Source organism: Cryptococcus neoformans, chromosome 10 (genome assembly GCF_000149245.1).
Source record: "Cryptococcus neoformans var. grubii H99 chromosome 10, complete sequence".
Taxonomy (NCBI): domain Eukaryota; kingdom Fungi; phylum Basidiomycota; class Tremellomycetes; order Tremellales; family Cryptococcaceae; genus Cryptococcus; species Cryptococcus neoformans.
The window spans coordinates 649,736-670,575 of record NC_026754.1 but is presented as its reverse complement, the minus strand read 5'-3'; the positions used below and the strand labels follow the sequence as shown (position 1 = coordinate 670,575).

At 51.4% G+C, this 20,840-nt stretch overlaps 7 protein-coding genes; 4 read left to right on the top strand and 3 right to left on the bottom strand.

The window, feature by feature from the left end:
- Positions 1 to 297: 297 nt before the first annotated feature.
- CNAG_04697 (zinc finger protein) lies at positions 298 to 4,765 on the bottom strand. XM_012196609.1 has 7 exons: positions 4,106 to 4,765; positions 2,502 to 4,058; positions 2,349 to 2,445; positions 2,228 to 2,295; positions 1,282 to 2,179; positions 522 to 1,229; positions 298 to 453 (listed from the first exon to the last, which is right to left on the bottom strand). Exons 1-6 carry the CDS (start codon positions 4,733 to 4,735, stop codon positions 922 to 924), a joined length of 3,558 nt encoding a protein of 1,185 aa, XP_012051999.1. The 5' UTR covers positions 4,736 to 4,765; the 3' UTR covers positions 298 to 453; positions 522 to 921.
- Positions 4,766 to 4,866: 101 nt separating this feature from the next.
- CNAG_04698 (cytoplasmic protein) lies at positions 4,867 to 5,832 on the top strand. XM_012196762.1 has 5 exons: positions 4,867 to 5,121; positions 5,174 to 5,226; positions 5,307 to 5,442; positions 5,496 to 5,612; positions 5,672 to 5,832. Exons 1-5 carry the CDS (start codon positions 5,035 to 5,037, stop codon positions 5,735 to 5,737), a joined length of 459 nt encoding a protein of 152 aa, XP_012052152.1. The 5' UTR covers positions 4,867 to 5,034; the 3' UTR covers positions 5,738 to 5,832.
- Positions 5,745 to 9,071, bottom strand: CNAG_04699 (microfibrillar-associated protein 1). XM_012196608.1 has 6 exons: positions 7,585 to 9,071; positions 7,338 to 7,503; positions 7,141 to 7,280; positions 6,787 to 7,067; positions 6,488 to 6,725; positions 5,745 to 6,404 (listed from the first exon to the last, which is right to left on the bottom strand). The coding sequence occupies exons 1-6, from the start codon at positions 7,880 to 7,882 to the stop codon at positions 5,818 to 5,820; spliced, it is 1,710 nt and encodes a 569-aa protein (XP_012051998.1). The 5' UTR covers positions 7,883 to 9,071; the 3' UTR covers positions 5,745 to 5,817.
- On the top strand, positions 8,025 to 10,671 carry CNAG_04700 (hypothetical protein). XM_012196763.1 has 3 exons: positions 8,025 to 8,313; positions 8,383 to 9,622; positions 9,680 to 10,671. The coding sequence occupies exons 1-3, from the start codon at positions 8,119 to 8,121 to the stop codon at positions 10,525 to 10,527; spliced, it is 2,283 nt and encodes a 760-aa protein (XP_012052153.1). The 5' UTR covers positions 8,025 to 8,118; the 3' UTR covers positions 10,528 to 10,671.
- Positions 9,395 to 11,112, bottom strand: CNAG_04701 (hypothetical protein). XM_012196764.1 has 2 exons: positions 10,685 to 11,112; positions 9,395 to 10,632 (listed from the first exon to the last, which is right to left on the bottom strand). The coding sequence occupies exons 1-2, from the start codon at positions 10,923 to 10,925 to the stop codon at positions 10,577 to 10,579; spliced, it is 297 nt and encodes a 98-aa protein (XP_012052154.1). The 5' UTR covers positions 10,926 to 11,112; the 3' UTR covers positions 9,395 to 10,576.
- A 30-nt stretch (positions 11,113 to 11,142) lies between these two features.
- On the top strand, positions 11,143 to 17,419 carry CNAG_04702 (hypothetical protein). XM_012196765.1 has 14 exons: positions 11,143 to 11,377; positions 11,430 to 11,539; positions 11,589 to 11,710; positions 11,763 to 12,332; positions 12,416 to 12,686; positions 12,753 to 12,950; positions 13,000 to 13,642; positions 13,739 to 13,962; positions 14,054 to 14,320; positions 14,386 to 15,271; positions 15,360 to 15,619; positions 15,675 to 16,097; positions 16,161 to 16,230; positions 16,292 to 17,419. Exons 1-14 carry the CDS (start codon positions 11,152 to 11,154, stop codon positions 17,230 to 17,232), a joined length of 5,211 nt encoding a protein of 1,736 aa, XP_012052155.1. The 5' UTR covers positions 11,143 to 11,151; the 3' UTR covers positions 17,233 to 17,419.
- Positions 17,420 to 17,506: 87 nt separating this feature from the next.
- CNAG_04703 (DNA clamp loader) lies at positions 17,507 to 20,522 on the top strand. XM_012196607.1 has 3 exons: positions 17,507 to 18,371; positions 18,444 to 19,113; positions 19,190 to 20,522. The coding sequence occupies exons 1-3, from the start codon at positions 17,537 to 17,539 to the stop codon at positions 20,247 to 20,249; spliced, it is 2,565 nt and encodes an 854-aa protein (XP_012051997.1). The 5' UTR covers positions 17,507 to 17,536; the 3' UTR covers positions 20,250 to 20,522.
- The last annotated feature ends 318 nt before the right edge of the window (positions 20,523 to 20,840 follow it).

The following is a 20,840-nucleotide window of genomic DNA, read 5'->3' as shown; positions in this document are numbered from 1 at the left end:
GGCTACTGTTAAGGGCGACAAGAAGGAAACAGGTACAATATAAAAAGATATGATAAGCTTCTTTGCCCTGAATATAGATCGTTCCTGAAATTCTTATCCGATGATTCTCGTTCGTTATTATCCATTGTGATTTTGTTCGCATGGTTGTGGATAATCATCGCAGAAGGATAATTTATGCGCATTTCGCTGCGTGGAATGAGGTGTATCCTCTATATCGACCTGATCTCCCATGAGTGGATCAAGCATGTAAGTTTTTTATCGTCTTTGTTTCACCTCGTGCAATCCATCATCCAGTTTCTAGAAGTGATTCCTGATATCCTGCCCATATGGTTGGTTTTGAGAAGACTGAAATTGAACAATAATTTCATTGATCGGAGCGTAGGCCATTTGCTGTTGAGGCGAATAGTAGAACTTGATCGAATATCGTTATTATACCCAATAGTCCAGTCTAATCTAATCTCCGTGTCAGCAGTCGCGCTATTACGGAATTGGGCGACCCATCGGGGCTTTGAATAATGTACGGAGTCTGGGTGGTCCATTGTGGCTATTACTCCAGACCAATCTCCAAAGGACGCATTCCTTATTCGTCAAGCCGTTTGTCGGGACGCACTCGTTCCGAGGACCATCATCCATTCCTCCTAAATCCTAGCTAGTTTGAAGTTGAGTTGGCCATGGTAGACTTTCATTAGAAAGAGCATTTTACGTATGTCACAAGAGTTGTCCGGAGAACAGCAGCTTTCTCAACAATAACAGATTGACCGGCTTTTTTACGATAGTCTATCATAACTGTCATCTCGTCATTCCTTTTCTCGCTACATGATGATTATAAATATTATAAATGAGCCATGTCAACCAAAACGAAAGTCCATTAAGACTCATCTTCATTGATCGCCATCTGAAAACGTCATAAAACCTCCTCCATTAAACCTTGGGACTAAACCCAAATCTCAGTCTATCCTCTGGCCTCAGCCATCTCCCCTCAACATACTTCTGTTTGACAAATTCCTTCATCCCTTCCGGCCCTATTGGCCGCGGTTCTTCATCCCCTCTCGTTGCCTCCCATACAGCGTTTCCTCGAATATTACCCCACTCTTGGGCGAGAGCGATCTGTTCCAGGGTCCAATTGTCCATGTCGACACTTCGTGCTTTGGAAATGTGGGTTCCCAGTGATCTGTGGATACCGACACAGCGGATACAAAGGAAGAGCACGATAGGGGTATTATGCAAGCCTAAGGGATGTAAATTTAGCACCTGTCATTGTGCAGGTCTGGCAGTACTCACTGATCGTTGCCCATCGACTCGCCTTCATCCCACCATGACAATCCGCACATCTCGAATTCCCTTCTTCAGATGCAATCCTTTTCAGTTCCTTCTTATCATCCGCCAAATCCTCCACCAACATTTTCGACCCATCATCGCTCTTCGATCTTGTCAACCCTTCACCATCCTGATGCTGAGCTAGCTTGTGCTTGTTTGCGTGAGGTTTCCTGATAGCTTCACTCTTGACTCGGCGTTTGGTACTGCTTGGGCTTTCGGCAAGAGGCAGAACCCCGTGTCCGCCGCCCGAGCGGGAAGGAGGTGAGGCACCTAGACCGAGACCAGCCATTTTCAGTACACGGCTCTCGATATCATTATCCGCCCACGAGGACTTGGCTCCAGGTGGGGTGCTAATCGGAGGTAAAAGCTGGTTGAATTGTTGCTGAAGAGGTTGTCTATCAGGCGCGGGGGCCGGTAAACTTTGGCGACTGCCGGCCCTCCCAAACGTCGGTCGAGGAACCTCAAGGCCACCGAATGAGTTGCGTTTCGCCTTTTCAGGCGGTTGGTCAGCCGTGTGCGCCGCCAAGTTGACGCTACTTGCCGCACCGGTCATGGCATTCGTAAACCTCTCCCCGCTCTGCTTCAACACCTTTTTCAAGCTCGTCTTTCTAATCCTCGCTTCTGGGCTTGTCGCCTCCACAGGTGTAGGGGGCATTGACTTGCGGCCAGTCTGGACGAGCGGAACAAAGCCAAGACTCAGGTTGCGGGCGGAAAATCCGAGGTTATATTTGGAGCGGGTGGGGAGAGCGTGGTCATCGTATGCACCTGATGGTCCCCGAGCTTTCGCTTGGTCGATAGTGCGAACAGTGGAAGTGCCGTTGATACATGATTCGATAGCATTACAGATGGCATAAAGCCATTGCTTAACATTTGCATCAGCAAGAGCTGCAACGACTTAGCGGGAACATACCTTCATCTCCTGCTCAGAGATAGCTTGGTACAGTCGCCGCCCTTGTGAAGGGGTGACGATTTCAAATACTAAATCACAGTGTGTAAGTCTAGCCCATGGATTGAAACATCAATAAACCTACCGAAGCGCCTATCCGTCCCTCTTCCCTCACGTACACTAGCAAACTTGAGGTCAATTACCGCATGCGCTCCTCCACGCGGACCCGTAATATCCCGATACTAACGTTTTCATCGGTCAATCACGAATTCATTCGGCTTCGAAAAAGAGAACACACCTCGTAGATACTCGAATGGTCCAAAACGACCCAGTACTTTTCCCATTTGCCCTTTGACCCACTCCCCTTTGTCAGCCCTTCCCACGTCCCCAATCCCCATAGAACACCCTCCTTCTTCCGCCCAGCTTCTTCTCTCAATTCATCCTCGTCTCCTCCTGCACCTAACCCGCCCACACCACCGACACCCATGCTTACTGCGCCAGGTGTAGCAGCTGCGGTCGGATGCCCGAGACCAATATTCGGTGTAGGGTGCAGGGAGATGGAGGTCATACTAGGGTTGGGGCTGGTACGTGAATAGCTGGTACCACTCATGGGTCGAGAGCTGTCCATGCTGTGTCTCACTTTATCGCCCGAGCCGACACTGAGACGTAAGTCGGGGCTGCTTTCAAACGGTGAAGGAAGACGAAGAGAAGCATCATAATCGCTTGACCCAGAAGCCGAGGTTGAGGCAATAAAGGGAGAGATGTAGTCACCACTTGGCATATGGACAGAATGTCGGGATGGCATATAAGGACGGGTGTATTCTTTGGGGGGTGGGGGAGGAGGCATGCTGGAGGCTCCTGAAGTGTACGGGACGGTAAGTGTGGGTGAGATCGGGGTAAACGCGCTGAGGGGAGAATTGATGAGCGCAGGTGTAGAGGCGGCAGTAGAGGAGATGAAGGTAGGGGAAGTGACTATGGTTGGTTGGTCAAGCACTTCCGAGTGGGTAGGCAGCTTGACGATGCCTGTTGTTGACACTCGCATAACCCCCTCGTTCCGCCCGTCGGCTCGCATGTAGCCGTCAAAGCTGGCTCTAGAAGGTCTTTCGGATACTGGAGGAATGGCTGCGACAGAGTGAGAACTGCTAGAGGAAGAAAGGAAATCCTTTAGACGACCACCCATAGATCGACCAAACTTGTGTTTCTTTTGCTTCTTGTGCTCCATTCCAGAAGAGGAGACACTGGCCATCGCATTTCCATTGCCGATATTCCCCAGTCCAAGGCCTTCACCCAGTTTGGCGCCGGACGGCTCATCAGCGCATACTGATTCGTATTCGCTCTGCCGGTTTGCAGCGGCCTCTTGCAAGAGTCGAGTCTGGTCATCCCTTCGAGCCCATGCTGAGAGAAGTGTAGCTCGGGTGTTGGACAGTTGTGATAAACAAGAAGAAAGTGTAGACTTCAATTGTTGACTACACTGCGCAGGCGTGGACGGTCTGCGAAGCTGATGGGGTCGTACATCTGATGACTGTGGTATAGCAACTAGGGCATCTTCCTCCATCCCCTCAACTACGCCAGGCTGCTCGTTCAACATACTAGCTACCCAGCCGTAAAGTCCGACAAGGAGGTTCAAACATTCTTCCGAGCTGGGTGGAACAGCAGATAGTAGAAGAGAATGGTGTGTATACCGAGTGAGTTCCCACTGGGCAAGTCGCACAGATTGGGCCATATCATGGGCAGGCTGAAGATTGCCAGAGGTAGAGGCCGAAGATCCAGAGGTTTGTTGAGTATGTGAGGGAAGGGTTGGCGATTGTGGGGCGAGATAGACACCTGTAGCATGGTAGAATTGCTTGGCTGATGACTACTTTGGGTTAATTACCGAAAGCCATCAAAAGCAATTCAACACACCTCGTACTTGGTCTGGGCACCACCACCGGCGAGACCTCGCTTTTTCAGATGAGCCTTTACATCTTTCAAACCCTGCTCAACTCTCACGTTCATTTCTTCTCTTTCTCTCCGTCGCTTTTCTCGGTTCACTTTCCTAATTCCGTCTTGATCCCACACGCCGCCGTTCTGTGTGTCTGTTTGCACACCGTAGCCCATTTCTAGCCATCGTCCCAATTCACCAACGGCACCAAATAAGTCATCTTCGGCTTTCTCAAGCTGCTCTGACAGAGTATGCACGACGGCGGCGTAGGCAAGAACTGATTTTGAAAAACGTTTGAGAGTGATGGCAGATCCGTCGAGAGCTGAAAAGGTGTGTTTGAGTAGTAAAGAGTCTGGCATGGGCTGTATAGGTAGAAGGGTATCTCGCATAGGGTTTGAGCTTGAGGAAACTCCTCTCGAAGGCTGTAATGATATATTGCCTGAGCTGGCTCTGGGAGTGTTGTTGGTGCTCTCGTCGCCGTGGTCTGGATAGCTGATGGCAGGATAGGCATTGTCTGAGGAAGCTGTTGAGAGGGTGGCGGGGCTTCTAAGGGGAGGATCTGGGGAAAATGGTACCTGTATATGGGACATAATGGGCTGTGAGCTGGGCATAGAGATACAGCTGCAGGTACAGGAAAAGAGAGATGTTTGGGGAATAGGCAGACCAGCGAGGGCGGGAGTCACAACAAACAATCCACGTGGCTTCATAGTCACGTGACATGAATTAATTTGGCCACGTGCTCGCCACGTGATCATGACGGTGGGACATTCTCGCACCTAGAAGACTTTGACAGAGGATTCAAGAAAAAAGATGTTATCTGCGATTGCTTGCTCATCATTCCACAAAACATTCCCATAAAACACCCACTTTCACTCCCACTCTCACATCCACTTTCAACAACTCAGATACAATGGCCGAACCTTTTGACCCCAACACCGCCGGTAACGCAGAGGAAATCGAGATGCAGTTCGCAGTCAAGACTGTCGAGCACCTCGAAGTGGGTACATCTCCTACTCTTGTCAACAATACAAGCTGACACACTTGTCAAGGCGTACGAAAAGATCCTCCAAACTATTCCTCCCAAGCTCATCAAATTCACCCCGTAAGTTTTAACTGTTTTATCGACAAATGGCCCTTCCGCCGCTCTTTACAGTAACAAAATGCTGATATGCACTTCCTCAGTATCGACGACGAACTTCACACCAACTTGCTCGACGAGTTCCCTGAATTCAAGTTTGAGGAAAACTTGCGAGAATTGAACGAGGATGACATGAAGTCTGCGAAGGGCAAGGAGCGATGGAGGAGGTTCATCATGCCTGTATGTCTACCTATTCTTTTGACCTCTCCTGCCACCGACTAACCGATCTATAGTACGAGAAGCGAGTGACAGACTACAACTTTGGTACCCTTATCCGACGACGATCAGATGAACTTTACACCGAGGATAACTCTATACTTCTCACTCGTGTGCAGTTCTTTGCCATCGAGGTGGGCCAATCCCCCCATAACAGCGAAAAAGACAAGTGTGAAAGCTGACAAACCCCCAGATTGCCAGGAATAGGGCTGGTTTGAACGAAGCAGTGTACCTTGCCGCCCAGGCAAAAAAGGCTTAGACGATCCTGTAGATGTACAATACATATGCATTAATGGAATACCGTATAGTGTATGACAATTTGCTGCGTTACATGCTATGCTAATCGTATTGCAATCTGTCCCTGTCTCGTCTGTCTCCCCTTTCTTTCGCTCTCTCCCTATCTCTATCCCTCTCGTCTCTTCTTCGCTTCTCACCTCGCTCATAGTCTCTGTCTCGATCATCACGCTCTCTTTTGCGTCCAGGACTATCGCGCCGCCTATCCCTGTCGCGGGCATAGTCTCGCTCACGGTCATATCGATCCCTCTCCCTATCTCTGTCCCTTCCGTAATCTCTGTCTCTATCCCTTTCCCTCACACTCTCCCTTTCTCTTTCCCTATCTCTGTCCCTTCCATAATCCCTATCTAGATCCCTCCCACGATCGTCCTTGTCCCCTCGCCGCTCATCATCGTACCGCCTTTCCCTCCCTTCATCTCGCCGTCTACCATTATCCCTATCCCTTTCCCTGTCCCTATCCGCATAACCCCTGTCTCTCCCATCGCGATCATCACGCCCACTCCCCCAAGTCCTCGACCCTGACCCAAGTGCCGAAGTGTTTGCGCCGCTCGCACCGACGCCAGCACCAGCCACACCGGGGATAACCATCCCGCCAATAAGATTCGGGTCGTTGACATTCTTGTTAGGACAATCTACACATAGAGACCAAAAGATCAGTCACTTGCACCCCCCCCCCCCCCCCATGCACATAAATGACACGTTAACCAAGACTGACCTTTTCTGAGATGAGGACCACCACAATTCCAGCACCCTTCCCCTGTAGCCTGAGCTCCTGGCGGTCGCCTCAAAGCCGCTCCCCATCCACCTTGCGAGGTATCCTGGTCCGCCAAATGGGTATACTTTGTTCGTGAAGCTTTACCAAAGTCCCGAACTTGCATTACTTTGGGTAAGAGGGTCATGTCTACAGAGCTTTCCGTCGCTCCCGCATAATCTCTTCTGAGCAGATCGTCGTCCTATTCCATCCAGCTCATCAGCACATTTATAGTTTCTTTTCGCCCTGTGGAATAGACTGACCTGATGGAATGCACCCTTGTGGTAATACTTTTGCAAGAACCCCATTTGCCCCTTCTCCTTCTCCCTCGTTCTGGCTGCAAATTCCATATCCTCTTTGAGCCTTTGCTCCTCTGGCATCGCTCGTCTCCTCTCAATCTCTTCTTTTTCTTCATCCTTGGCTGCTTGGGCCTGCTTTTCACGCAAGAGTCGAGCGAGTTCACGGGCACGCCAAGCTTCGAATTCGGCTTCGACGTCGAGACCGTCGGTATCGTCGACTTCGGGGACAATCTCGGCTGCTTCCTCTGTTCATACGCAAAAAAAAAAAATAATCAGCGGGAAAAGAAAAAAAAGAGAAGTAAAGAGGAAACAGCGCACTTTCTACGAGTTCACGACGGATACTCTCCCCTGCGAGTTCTTTAGAAGCAAGTTTGCGTTGTTCTTCAGCCTCTTCTTCGCGCTTTCGTGCTTCTTCAGCTTCTGCAGCGGCCTTTTCTGCGGTCATGTTTCGAGCATTCCTGTAAAAAAGTTGTTGATGAAATCATTCCATGGATAGATTAGGTGACATTTCTTACTTGGGGACGAAGACAGGTCGAAACATGGGTTTCTTGACCTCTTCTTCTGATTCCTCTTCAGAGTCCGTCTCGTACTCGCTAGATTCTTCTTCACCCGCTTTAGCAGCAAGAGCAGCAGCTTCTTCCTCTTCCTCTTCCTCACTCTCTTCCTCTTCTGAAGATTCCTCTAAAAAGTGTCTTTTATCAGCTCATGTCTTTCTCACGAGGAGCAACAGTTAGATCTCCCAAGAAAACAACACACACACACCTTTTACACCCCCATCACCCACTTTCCTCCCGACCTGCACATTCCCCAAATCCATCTTCATCGGGCCTCCCATCTTTGCCTTTGCCCCTTCTCTCACAATTTCTTTTACATCCGTGATGACCCGCCCAGCTCCGCCCGCGACGAGATTACGTTCCTCCTCGAGTCTCTGTTTTTGACGCTGCTTGTACGTCGGCTTGACATCTTCTTCCTCCTCGGCATCAGAGTCGGATTCGGATTCGGAAACAGCAGTGGGGGCTTTGCCCTTGAAGTACCGTGTCTTGAGTTGCTTGGGGGCCATTTTTGTTTTCGCTTCACAAGAAGATAATATGGATGAGGTATTGGCGTAGGCGGTAATAGAAACTGACGCCAGTGGATTAGAGAGGAACGGGATCAATTCTAAATTTCCAGTACCAACGAAGGACCAAGTCTCCTGCAATCCACCTTTCCGTATTTACCTCTATATACAATCTATCTCATACAACAACCAGCTTGGACCCTTCCAAAACAGCTCAGAAAGGTCAAGCTTAGATATACATGGCCTCTGGACTTGGAGTGAGAGCTGTAAGAAGCTTGGGACAGGCAGGGGGTATATCGAGCGGCCGACGGCTCTGTCCTGCCTGCTTGGTGTTTAGGGATATCCAGGCTAGACAATATAATCATGGTCCTTCATCAAGACAGGCGAGGTCATCGGAATTTGCCCCGACACCTCTAAAACCGACAAAATCTGCGGTAAGCCCCATGAATCTCTTTACTTGGTTTAAACCCATTCCACCAACTCATGCTTCTTTATACAATCAGCCAAAAGTCAAAGTAGCCGATTCTTTACTTCGCGCTCAATTCCAAACCATCTTCCACAACCCTACTAAATCTATCGACTCTCATCAAGCCCTCCATGCGGCATATCCCCTCATCTTTCGCCGAAATATCCGTCCTCTTCTCGATCCGCATACCAAGACGATACCGCTCCTTGTCGCTCCCATATTACAACAAGCCGATACGACAGACGAAGAAAGACGGCAAGCGCTGGTACTTCTAGGTCACTGCTATGGGAAAGTAGCGGTGGATTTGCTGTTTATGGGACCAGAAGTCCAGCATGTGGCTGAAGTGTTTGCCTGGGGGTTGATGCTTGAAGCTAATCGCTTCAACAATGATCGGGAGAAATTACCCGTATTGCAGGATATACTAGAACCCGTATTAAAGCGACTGGCGAATAATGGGGCTACACCCGTACTGCAGGCGCCTATCGTCGCAGCTTGGGTGGTGTTGCGATCCAAAACAGGTACATCGACCGTCCCCGGGAACGCATACATCTGGCCTCCACAAGCTTCAATAGCAGAATACCTCGGCAAAGTGATCCCCGCTGGAGAAACAGTCGACTCTTACCGGAATGAGATCGAGACTCTTTTGGGCAAGTCTGAAGAGATTGCCGACCGGATACCGAGGTCCAAGGATGCGCTCGATAGTGAACTTGCGAGTATGCGGAATCGAGGAGATTGGTCAGGAATTATCAACCTCTGGGGACGCGTCCGAGCTGGTATGCGTGATGGTGCGGTACAACGCCAAGTCGGGATTCTCGATCCTTCACCAGAGGTACGATTCCCTGTGCTCGCATCGTTTCTCCTTGCGTTTAAACGGCCATTTGTCAGATCGGCATCTCTATCGGTTATCATTAACCCGCCTCCCACCTCTTTCAACACTTGTGCATCCCAAGTTTTGGCAAAGTGCCCTCGGCCTTTACCGCGTACGATAGCGTATACCCTCATATTCCTCCGGGTTAGACCGGATGATAATGTCGGACTGAGGGCGGGGCATGAGGTCATGTCGCTTGATATGGACGAAAGAAGCGACGCAAGTGAGAATGCGTTGGAAAACTTGAAAGCGACATGGAAAGAAACGGGGGAGAGGGACTTGAAAATGTACATGATGTACATCGAGGGGTTGGGTAGGTTGGGAGATTTGCACGGGCTGCAGCAAGCGTGGAATGAGTTGGTTATAGATGAAGAGTGTAAAAAGATTTATCTTCATGAAGAACGTCTGCGTGAGTCTTATTTATTTTTTGGGTGTTATCCCAAGCACTAAAAAAGGCGTGAAACAGCATCCAAAGCTTCCTTCCCGCCTATTCATGCACTCAATCAAATGATTTCCGCCTGCCTACTCATCCCTAATGATGGCCCTCCTCTCGCTCTGGACCTCTTTTCCCAAGCCTCCCGCCCTGACTCGGCTATCCCTTGTAACCTAATCACCATCAACACTGTTCTTCGCCACTATGCCCGTGAAGCCAATATCGAGGCCATGTCCGCCCTGTTCAACAAGGCTGGGGAACTGAAACTCCAGCCCGACGTGGTGACGTACACAACTTTGGTCCAAGGTCTGCTCCGTGCGAGACGACTAGACTTGGCAAAAGGTGCGATGGATGCCATGCAGAAGCAAGGGATCGTTCCGAACGAACGAATGTGTTCCATGCTTATCGCGGACCTTGCCAAGCCCGGCACACGTGTCGGGTTAGAACATGCGGAAGAGATGCTCAAGCTTATGCATCAGAAAAACATGCAAACGAATGAAGTCACCTGGACGGCGCTGGCTTCGGGGTACTTTCGAGGCGGATGGGAGGCGGATGGGTGGGAGGCGCTGGCGAGGATGAACAGGCTTGGGATCAAGCTGCATCGGGTGGGATATAATATGCTTCTCAAGCAAGCTACGGGGAGTGTGGATTCGAATGGTGGGGATGACGATGTGGAGACGATCATGAAGCTGTGGAGGAGGATGCTTCACGATGGGGTGATTCCGAATAGTGATTCGTATCTCATAGTGTTGACAAAGCTGGTGCAGATGGACAGACGGAAAGAAATTGAAGAGGTCATGCGGGAGATGCGTCAGAGAGGATTCCGACCTGAAAAGGGGGCGTTGGTCAGGATAGTGGAGAGTATTAGCAGAAGAAGATAGTGCATGTGGATGATACAATTTTCAGGCTTTACATCGTGATCATTACGCGCTATGAGAGGCCGAAGAATGTTCGGCCAAGACCAATCCGTTGATACCTTTCGTACGCTGCATCGATAGTTAGCTCGATCATGCATTGTTGGCCGAGCACGAGACGTACCCCAGAACGCCCACTGTCTGCCGAACCACTTTCCAAAGTACGGGATGACGATGATGGAGATGACGACTTCCATCTGCCTCAGAGACTCTTCCCATTCCTCCTGGACCATGGCGTCGAGCTCTGCATCCGTGTCTCCGCTTTCGCTCCCCGAGTCGATATCCGAGTCGGCGGTGCCGAAGGAGGAGGGGTATGAGGGGGGAGTGGGGATGCGTGTGGTGTTCTTTCGCCAGGGGATTGACATGTTGGTGTGGGTGCGCACGCAGGAGTGGGTGTGGCTGCAGAGAATGTGTGGGTACGGAGTGTGCGATGCGAGATGTATGAGTCTTTGTTGCGTTGCAGCGCGGAGTGGAAATGTGCGAGGCGGCTGTTCTCCGGCGGAAGCAAGTCGCACGCAGCGAGGGAGCCGTATCCCCGTAACAGAGAATCGCACTCACTCCCCTCCCCCTCCCCCCCCCCCCCAACTCCCTATGCCACCCACGCAGCGATACCCGCAGGGCATAAACCCATACGCCCCCCCGCACACAGCAAAGCCGCAGTCCAAGAGCCACGCCGCAAAGCCCCCCCAAAAACAACACCCACCTCCCCCGCACCACCACCTCCCCCCCCCGGACAAGCATGTCGCAGACAGCGCAAAGGTAGAGGACTTTGCCCCGCCAGCATGGAGGACAGTCCTCCACAACCGCATCGACTTTGGTATGTACTCTCTATGCACACTCGGCGGGTCCAGCTCATGCAGCGGCGATAGGTTACCCCGACTTCTATCCCTCCAGACCCGGGTTCGAGCAGCCGGAGGATGTGCTCACAGAGGAAAACGTCAAGAGCGGCTTCGCAGCCAAGCCGTTTGTCTCCGAGGTGGTCAGTACAGTATGCCGGACATACAAGCAGAGCGCTCATGTGTGGACAGGCCGAGACATTCTCAATGCATGGACCTATACACCAGCATCTGTCTGGAGGGTGTCTCAATATGCTCATGCAGCTGGGCAAGGAGCTTATCGAGAAGCAGGAGGAGTCCATGCCACAGTTCCAGTACGTTACATGCTTCTCCTCCTCGTACATATTGATTACCAACTGCATATAGGGAACGGTCGTTTCGGATACCTGGGCGAGTCATCTATACGGACAACAAACGGCTAGGCTTCCTTGCCGACCTCGGCAACCCCGATATCCCCCTGCACTGGCTCATGCGAAACCAGATTCCCCACGGCTTCAAAGGGGTCGAACTTCTCGACGTCATGTTCTCGCCGCTGACCACTGTCCGCCAGCCACCACCCAATCTCGCGCCTATGGACCCCATTCCGATAGATAGAGCTATATGGCTTATAAGAGTGATCGGTTCCAATGATATCGCTGCGCACCGGGCGAGGCAGCACCAAACGGCTGCATCTGTTCCTGCACCTTCACCTGCGGCAGCGACCCCGAGCTCGACGACGACCGTCACCGCCACCGCGGCCATGCCAGTGTCCAGCAACGACTGGTACTCGCAAGAGTTTACCAACACTGTCATCTCTTGGTTACGAATCCAGCTTGGTCAGCTGGCTCTTCCCAATACGGCGAAAGTGGCAGGTAAGGTGCCGGCGACGAAAGCGGGTAGTGGGATTTTGCAAGATGAAAAAGCTCGAGCAAAATGGTTGGCCAAGTGGGATTATAGGTGAGTGAATGTGTTTTTTTTTTTTTTTTTTTTTTTTTTTTTTTACTTTCTTTTTGCGAGAAGCCCAACCTGACATGATATAGCACCCGCCTTCTCCGTGCATTACATACCAAACACTTGATATCAACCCGACTCTTTACAGGCTGGCTCGCCGACCATCTTACACACGTCAACCTCGCTCAGTTAGGGTTCCTTGCGCAGCTCATTGGGGAGTACTTGGATGATCTCGTGCATCATCTTGGGAGCGCAAGACATTGCCTAAGGGCGGCATGTGACAAGTTGGTAGAAGTCAGAAATTCCCCCGGCAAGGAATTGCTGCAAAAAGTGGAGGACATGTTGATAACTATCATCAAGGTGAGTTCAGACCAAGCTTCCAAGTAAAAGGCAAAAAAAGTTGACAACGCCGCTAAAAAAAAAAAGTCTTTATACGACGCCAACCCGGACGTCTTGTTGAGCCCCTCGACATGGAGGCAGCACTCTCTGCTTCTCTCTACCATTCTCTCGACATCCTCACCTCAATGGGCGAACCTAAAGCGTCGCAATGAGGCTCTGGCATTCAAGCCAACCGTTAGTGCCGGTAGCTCGAATCCTCGGCGGCAGCGAATGGCAGAGATCCAAGTAAGTAATGTTTTCTGTACATGGAAAGAAACTTATTTTACCTTGCTAGAAACTCGACTCCATCTGCGAAGACACCGATATGCGTCAGCTCACTTTTTTATTCTTTGATGGCGCCGCATCCCCCACTTGTTCGCCCGTCGACCTTGTCAGATTTGAAGAAAAAGTGTTCACGCTTCTCAATTGGTCCATGGGTCTCTACCAACTTGGCGCTCATCGACCTTATGCGGTGTATACCTTGCTTAAGCATTGGCACGAGCAGCAGGAAGAACACCAAGCGTCGCAAACAAGGCTAGGGAGAAAACAGCATATCGATCTGTTTGAAGTAGTGTACAAGTGGCTGGATACCGCGCCTGCAGCGAAAAATGAAGATAACGTGCGGGCGATTGGGATTACGATTGGCGAATTGACGCGGAGAGGAATGTTTTCCTATGGACGATACCTCCAAACACTTATTGCGAACGGTCAGACTGCAAGGAATCTCCGCTCGGCGTCCGACGAGAGGTCGCATCACTTGGCATTACTCAAGTCGATGCCAATCTTCGTGATGGCCAAGGATCTTTTGCAGCAGAGGAGGATTGCCTTGAGTGGAGATGATTTGGAAGTAAGGAGAAGAGATGATCTGGAAGAGGAAAATGCGTTGACGGCCTTTGAGGAGGAAGTCAAAGAGTATGTGCCTGAAGTGTATGGCTTGAGTGAGTTGAGCATCTTTTTTTTTTTTCCAATCAGGATCCCTCAAGTCGATTTTGCTGAGTAGTGTGTGTGTGTGTGTTTTTTTTCCACCTTTGCAGAGTCGTACGGACAAAGTGAAGCTCTCAAAGCAATGGTCAACTATGAGATTCCCACATCTTCACAGTTGACTCGTTACCTCTATGTCTTTGCTAGATTTTCCATTGCTGCCAATGCCGGAGCAACGCTCAGAAGCGATAGCGAGAGACGGGCAATGGACGCATCGACGTTTGCACGGATAACACAAGTTTTCAGGCAAAGTCACGGGTATGCCACTATTGCCGATGTAAGTCTTTTTGCCTTGGGCACACCTTTTTTTCCCCTACTCGTATCATTGTCACTTACACCGAAATCTTGAATTTCATCTCATGCAACAGTTCATGATCCGAGCGCTACAAGAAGCAGAGGATGATGAGATACTTGATGTCATACTGGATATCATCAAGCGCGATGCTGATGTATGGACGGCGATGGATTTGTGGCCCCGGTTAGGTGACAAATTGCTTGATCGACATCATGTTTTGGAGAGGAAGGGAAAGCAGCATCCGAGGTTGACGCAATTGTTGAGAGTACTGGCTCAAAAGAAGAGGTTAACACCCGATGACGAGGATGAGGTGAAGCAACTACAAACAAGCGTTGACAAGGTGAGTCACAATCATTTGGCTTTTGTGTGTCTATGCAGCTACTAAAGACGAGTTTTACATTTTAGTCAACGACACCTCCAGGGGGTGTCAAGCTGGTGGACGTTTTTGAAGTTTTACCGCATATTCTGAGCACAGGTAAAGAAAACACGGCCATTTCTGTTGCCCCCACACTCTTCCGCCAATGCGGCAGCTTTTCGAGCTGGTCGTTGAAATGGTGGACGTTGATTGTCGATGTGGTGCAAAAGGCAAACACCGAGCAAAAACCATTTCTATACCATGTCATTTCGACCCATTTGTCTGCTGTCTTGGGCCAGCGCGGGGACTCTTTGGATGATGTGCTCACCTCTTGGCTCGAAAAACTTTCCGCCGTCAGTTTGGTCGAAACATTTGGCAAGCGGTCAAGCGGTGTACTGGTCCGCCTCTTGCTCTTCCTTGTTTCCCACCGGTTCCTCTCCACTTGGGTGGTATTAGAAAAGGCCATCTTTCCAATTTGGAAACACGCCTCTCCATCCGCTCTCCCACCCCGCAAACGCCTTTCATCAAAGCAGATCCAAGCAATCACCTCTACCGTCAACATCATCGCCCAGCTCCTCATTTCACCTCCGCTCATCCCCGACCTCCCACCTGTTTCTCTGAAAGAATCTCTTATTGTCCAAGCTTCACGCCAGCCCGTGCTACAGGGGTTTTGCGTCGGGATCCTCATCCAGCATTTACCCCTGTTGGTAGTGTTTGAGCAGAGCAAGCTTTTGCCTGATCAGATGTCTCTGAGGATCGATGAGATACTAAGGAATCTGGCGATGACGGCAGAGTTCAAGACGGCGGCGTTTAGGAATCTGAATTTGCTGAAAGATGCTTTTCTAGCGAGGGAATGGAGTGGGCCGGGGATGGATCAGGGGTTGGAGGGGAAGATGATTGATGTGCTCAAGCGTATCATGTCGGAGAAGCCTACTCGTAAGTCATCATAGTTCACTCCTCCACCCCCTCCCCCCCCCCCCCGCCCCCCCACACCTACCCAGACTGACGGTATTGAGCTCTTTAGAACCATCACCTAAACAAGGCCTGCCGAATTTCGATACATCTGCTAGATTCAGCGCGTGGCGCTGGACACGAGTCGTCCTCGAGATGCGGGTAGAGTTCAAAGCGTTGACGATGAGGATTGCAGAGGGTCAGAATGTGGCAGAGGCCAAGCAGACGCTGAATCAACTAGTGCATGCTACTCTGGATCGAGAGACGACTGCGGATGATACGGATTTGTTATGTGAGGTGTTCAAGGGAGTTGATTCGATGGTGACTCAGGAAGTGAGTTTCTTGTCAAGGGGGAGAGAGAGTTGGTACTGATGTGCGTTTTTTTTAGATACTCGCCGCAGGGATGGAAAGACTCGCTACGTTACTTGGCCATGCGATCGCAGCTGAATCACAACAGCAGCTTGAGACCAACATCAAATCCATCGACCAGCTGCTTCGCATCCTGGACAGCATGAACAACCTGCCTTCGCAATCTGTCACCGAAGCATCGGTACTCAACGCCCGACACAAACTATTGGATCTTCTCGCTTTAGCATTGCAGACCGTGGAGAGAAACTTGTCGACGACGCGAGATGGGAGCGATCTCTTATTACCCCCGGGGATATCTCCGCCTCAGCCTAGCCATCTTTTAAAGGCAGTGATGGGCCTATTGAAGTTTGCGCTAGGCTCTGTGGTATCCGAGAGTGTATCGTTGACGGCACCAAAACCAAATTTCCCACACCTAGCTGTTTGCTTCTTGAAAGCTATTTTTGTAAGTTTCAAGTCATGTGTGTCGGCAACAAGAACTTTTTTGCTGACCCAAAAAAAACTCTAGGCTGGCGACGGTATCCTTGATTCCAATAGCGCCAAGGTAATGGCGGATATGCTGGTGTATATCATTGATTGTAAGTGGTTTGTTTTTTTTAGTGATTCCGGTCACAGAGTCAAAGCTGAATTGGCAAGCAGGCACTTCTCCTCAAGCACGGCTTGTATGCCAAAGTGCTCTCTTGGCAGAAACCGTCTCGCCCCATGCGCAATCCATCCTGAGTGCATTCCCCGAGCTATCGGCGGCCATGCCATATCTGTCGCCTGTGCAGCGACACATGTCCCTCGTCACTCCAGACACCGCGGATCATGTCTCGGACTCTGCCTTGCCACTTGATGATCGCCGCTGGGAACTGTTTGAATATATCGGCCCGACCAAACGCAAGATCGGTCCTCAGGACTTGTTCCTTGCCAGCGCACCGCTGAAAGATGCGTCGTCTATCCCTATCACTCTCTTTGACCCCAAAATCACACGGGATGCGCCTCCGAATGCGGGTACGATGGATGCTTACGATAACCCTGTTGGAGACGGAGAGCTCTCGCCGACGACCAACCCCGCTTCGCCTGTGGAAGAAGCTCGGCGTTCATGGGAGACGTTTGCATCGGAGAGGAATTTGGGCGACGGGCTTGCGGGTGAACCGGCGTATGCAAAGCAGGCAGCGACTCTAGTCTTCTCTGCGCGTGATAACGACGTCCCCGAGGTCGTTGTGCCTGTCAAAAGTGCGTCCGGGCTTGTCATCACCCCGTCAACATCGCCGCAGAAACCAAAAATCAAGAGGTCCAACAGCGGGAAAGACAAGGCAACAGGGTCTAACAAGGATGCGCCGATCGCGGTGGAGGAGGATGAGGATGAGGAAGACAGTGAGGCAGAAGTTCCTCTGAGTAAGAAGCAAAAGACGGCGAAGAATAGTGCGGCGAGTAGGGGCAAGTCGACGACGACGACGACGACGACGGCGGGTAAAGCACCTGCCAGGAAGACTACCGGTGGGAAGGGGGTTAGTAAGAAGGCTACAGGGAAGAGTGCAAAGGAAGCTGGAACGGGGAAGGCAAAGAGTGGGAGAAGAAAGTCTCAAGCAGAGTGAGGCCGATACGAATAGTGGTGGTGCATGTTGAGCTGTGGATAGCACATAGGGCATGTAATCGTGCAACAGCCTCTGCCTGAATCTTTTCAGGAGAACGTATATACTATGAATTGCTCAGAGATCCTTTCTGCGGTCTTTCTGCTCAGCACATACTCTGGACGGATGCATATAGAGATTCAAGATCGCACGACTGCCCTGAGACGGCGGGCTGGGGCTGCCACAAGCCAGCGAGGCGGACAGGACCGCTGTGGAAGACAAGGTGGCTGACAAGTGGGTTTCCGCAGTGGCTTTCGTGTGGGCATGCATGGGAGTGGCGGAGAGGGTGTACGGTGGTGCATGCGTTGGGAGCGGAGTATGCACTGGCTGCGGGCCTGGAATGTGGAAGTGTGGGCGAAAGTGCAAGTGTGCCTGGAGGCGGCTACTAGACTCTTGCGGTGTGCAGCCCTGGCTTTTCCTGTCGCTGGGAACAGACTTCTTTTCAACACTCCCCCCTCCCCGCCGAACCCTTCCTGCCACGTGTCTCGCCATGGCTGGCCCAGCGAAGCGTACCCGTCACCACGACGAAAACTCTGCATCCCCCGCAGACGGCACCTCCCCCCCTGCTGTCTCCGCCCCGCCCACCGCTGCAGACTCCGCCTCGCGCAGGCCGGCCACCAGGTCCACACAGCCCACCAACACCCTCTTCACCATCGCTACCCGTCAGACTAACTTTGCTCTCCACGCGTCCAGCTCTATGCCCGCTCCGTCCGGTCCCGTCACGCGGGGCGTCGGTCGTGCAGGAATGAATGGTGGTAGCGGACGCGCCTTGCCAGCCGGGCCGAGCACACGATCAGCTGGTGCAGGCATGTTACAGCGTACACAGTCTGCTCCTGTCATTGCATCTCCGGCGCATATCAAGGCGGCAGCGGGCGCTAGTGGAGGTGAGGCAACGCCTCCGAAAGGTGGTTGCGACGGCTTGGGATTGGGCGAGCGAAGATTTGGCAAGGGCAAGGAAAACATTCCTCCCAAAAAAGATGAGGACCGACAGCCTGAACCTGCCAGGAAGCGTATGAGAGTCACCAGCAGAGGCTCGTACAGCGGGCAAGGAGGCAGGAAGAGGAGTGGAAGCGTCAACAGTGTCCGTAGTGAGACTACCAGCAGTGAGTGTCGTCTCTCTTCCCCCCGTTTCCTGTCTTGACCACACTTTTGCTGATAACGATCTTCATCATCAGGCAGCCGACATTCATCACTCGCACCGTCCTTCTCCTCATCCTCTATCAGCGGCTGGGGTGGTCCTCGCTTCCCATCCCCGTCTCCTTCTCAAGCATCTTCTTTCGACGCCTCTCCCTTTGACAGACTTTCCGTCAGTGACAAGTCGGGACATGCCGCCCGCCTGCCCAAAAACCGACCTGTCACCCGCAGCATCGCCATGCTCCCCACACCTCCTCCGTCGACCCCTCCCGAGGAAGTCGCTGCCGCTCCCGATGTCTTGGGAGTAGAGATTTTAGAGACAAGTGATGCAGAGACGGAGAAGGCACCTGCAAACCCGTACAAGCAGCTTAAATCTTTTCTCCGGTTGTCGACGAGCTTTACAGCTGGTGCGTCGGTTGATGAGACCATTATTGGGAGGCAAGAGGAAAAATCGGCTATCAGGGCGTATGTTAGCGCGTCAGAGGCGGAGAGTGATGTGGGCATGTATGTGTCTGGACCTCCGGGGACGGGCAAGACGGCGCTCGTCACGGCGATAGGTAGAGATTTGGCAGAGGATGGATGGAAGGTGGTGGAAATTGGATGTATGGGGATGAAGCCCACGGATATGTGGAAGGAAATAGGTGAAGCGCTAGATTGTGGGAAGACAGAAAAGGATATCAAGGAATACATGGCTCAAGAGAAGAACAAGGTGTATGTGTATAATGAGAAACACTTTTTTTTTTTTTTTTGTCCTCGTGCTGATCCTTCTTTTTTTTCCTTTTTGCAGTTTCATTATCCTCGATGAAGTCGACTCTCTCATGCCTCCTCCCCCTGCCGCTGCCCCGCCTGCCATTTCCCATCTTTTCGCAAAGCTTTTCACTCTCCCTCTCACCTCATCCACCACAAAACTCATCGCCATCTCCAACACCCTCGACCTCACCGTCCGCGCCCGTCTCGTCCTTCCAAACAGCATGCACCCTCAAGTCTTACCATTCAAGGCGTACGGTCAAACGGAAATGAGCGCTATCGTCAACGCACGGGTCAACGCTGCCAAGGTCGAAGGCGTCAAGGTGGACACCACGGCCATCACCCTTCTTGGGAAAAAGGTGGAAGCTCAGAACGGTGACTTGCGCATGTGTCTCGGCGTCCTCGGCTCTGCCATCTCTCTTGCCGAGGCTGAATGGACCAAGAAGATTTCTCAAGCTGCCAATGACCCCGAGCCAAAACCTGTGGCCATGACCAAGATTGCCGTCTCACACATTCTCAAAGCCCTCACATCGTACACTGCTCAACTTCGTGCTGCTGCCGGTTCTTCTTCCTCCGCTGGATCAAGATCTGCTACTGGCAAGAAAATCAAGTCGGTACCACTTCAAGGGAAGATGGTGCTTGTCGCCATGTTGGTGTATTTGTCTCGTACGCGGGCTGGTATGAACGGTTGCCCGGCTATAAGCAACAATGGGACAAGCGCCGCTTCTACCCCTACCGCCTCGGGGACAGATATCCCAGCTCCCGCGCTTTACGCTACATACTCCCACCTCCTCTCACACACCACGTCACCATTCCCTCCAGCTCCAGAAAGCGATTACCGCGACTTGCTCTCCAACCTCGAAACCCTTGGCTTGGTCACTCTGACGTCTACGAGCTCTGGCCGGAGTACCTCGGCGCGCGCAAGCAAGGTCGGGTTCTGTGTGAGAGAAGAGGAGGTGAAGGATGGTTTGTGGTCCGCGGAGGGGCAAGGTAAAGGTACGGCAGATGAAGAGGTGAAGAAGGTATGGGAGCGGGAAGAGGCCAAAGTGAAGCGAGTGAGGGAGAAGATGGCTTTGGTCAAGGCGGATGATGAGATGTAAGGCGTGAATTGTCCTTTTTATTAGGACGAAGAACAGGCTGTTGGAATAAGTGTTTTGCGGGTATGCTTGCTTATGTCATTGACACGAGAGATTGCATGTCATGCAGGGTTTCTTGGCAGTCTCGATCTGGGGGAAATAAAAGAGAGTTACCTATCGATAAATACGTGAGAGAAACGGATTGGAATATGCCTCTATTAGTCATTTGTTCTTCTTTACGATGTTGGAAATGTTTTATGAATCCATCGTGCTTGAATGTAACTACATATGCGCACATTATGAAAATCCTGATGGATTTGATGTAACGGCAAGGAATTTTCGCAGCGAGGCGGCAAGGCGAGAAAAATGATGCATGAAGGGAAAGGAGGGGGGGCAAGTTTTTGCAAGCCACGCGTGGTCACTCGAAAAGACTTTTGTTCCTGAAATAAAATAAAACAGTCGCCTAACGGGTAATGACGTCATAGTTTTTTTTTGGTCGACCGTGTTTACACTTTTGCTTCCGTCGCCTTTCCGGCTTTTCTCATCAGGAGCTTCATTCGTTCATTCGTTCGTTGGGCTCTACGGTCTTCTTGACCTGACCAAGTGTAGTCTGCA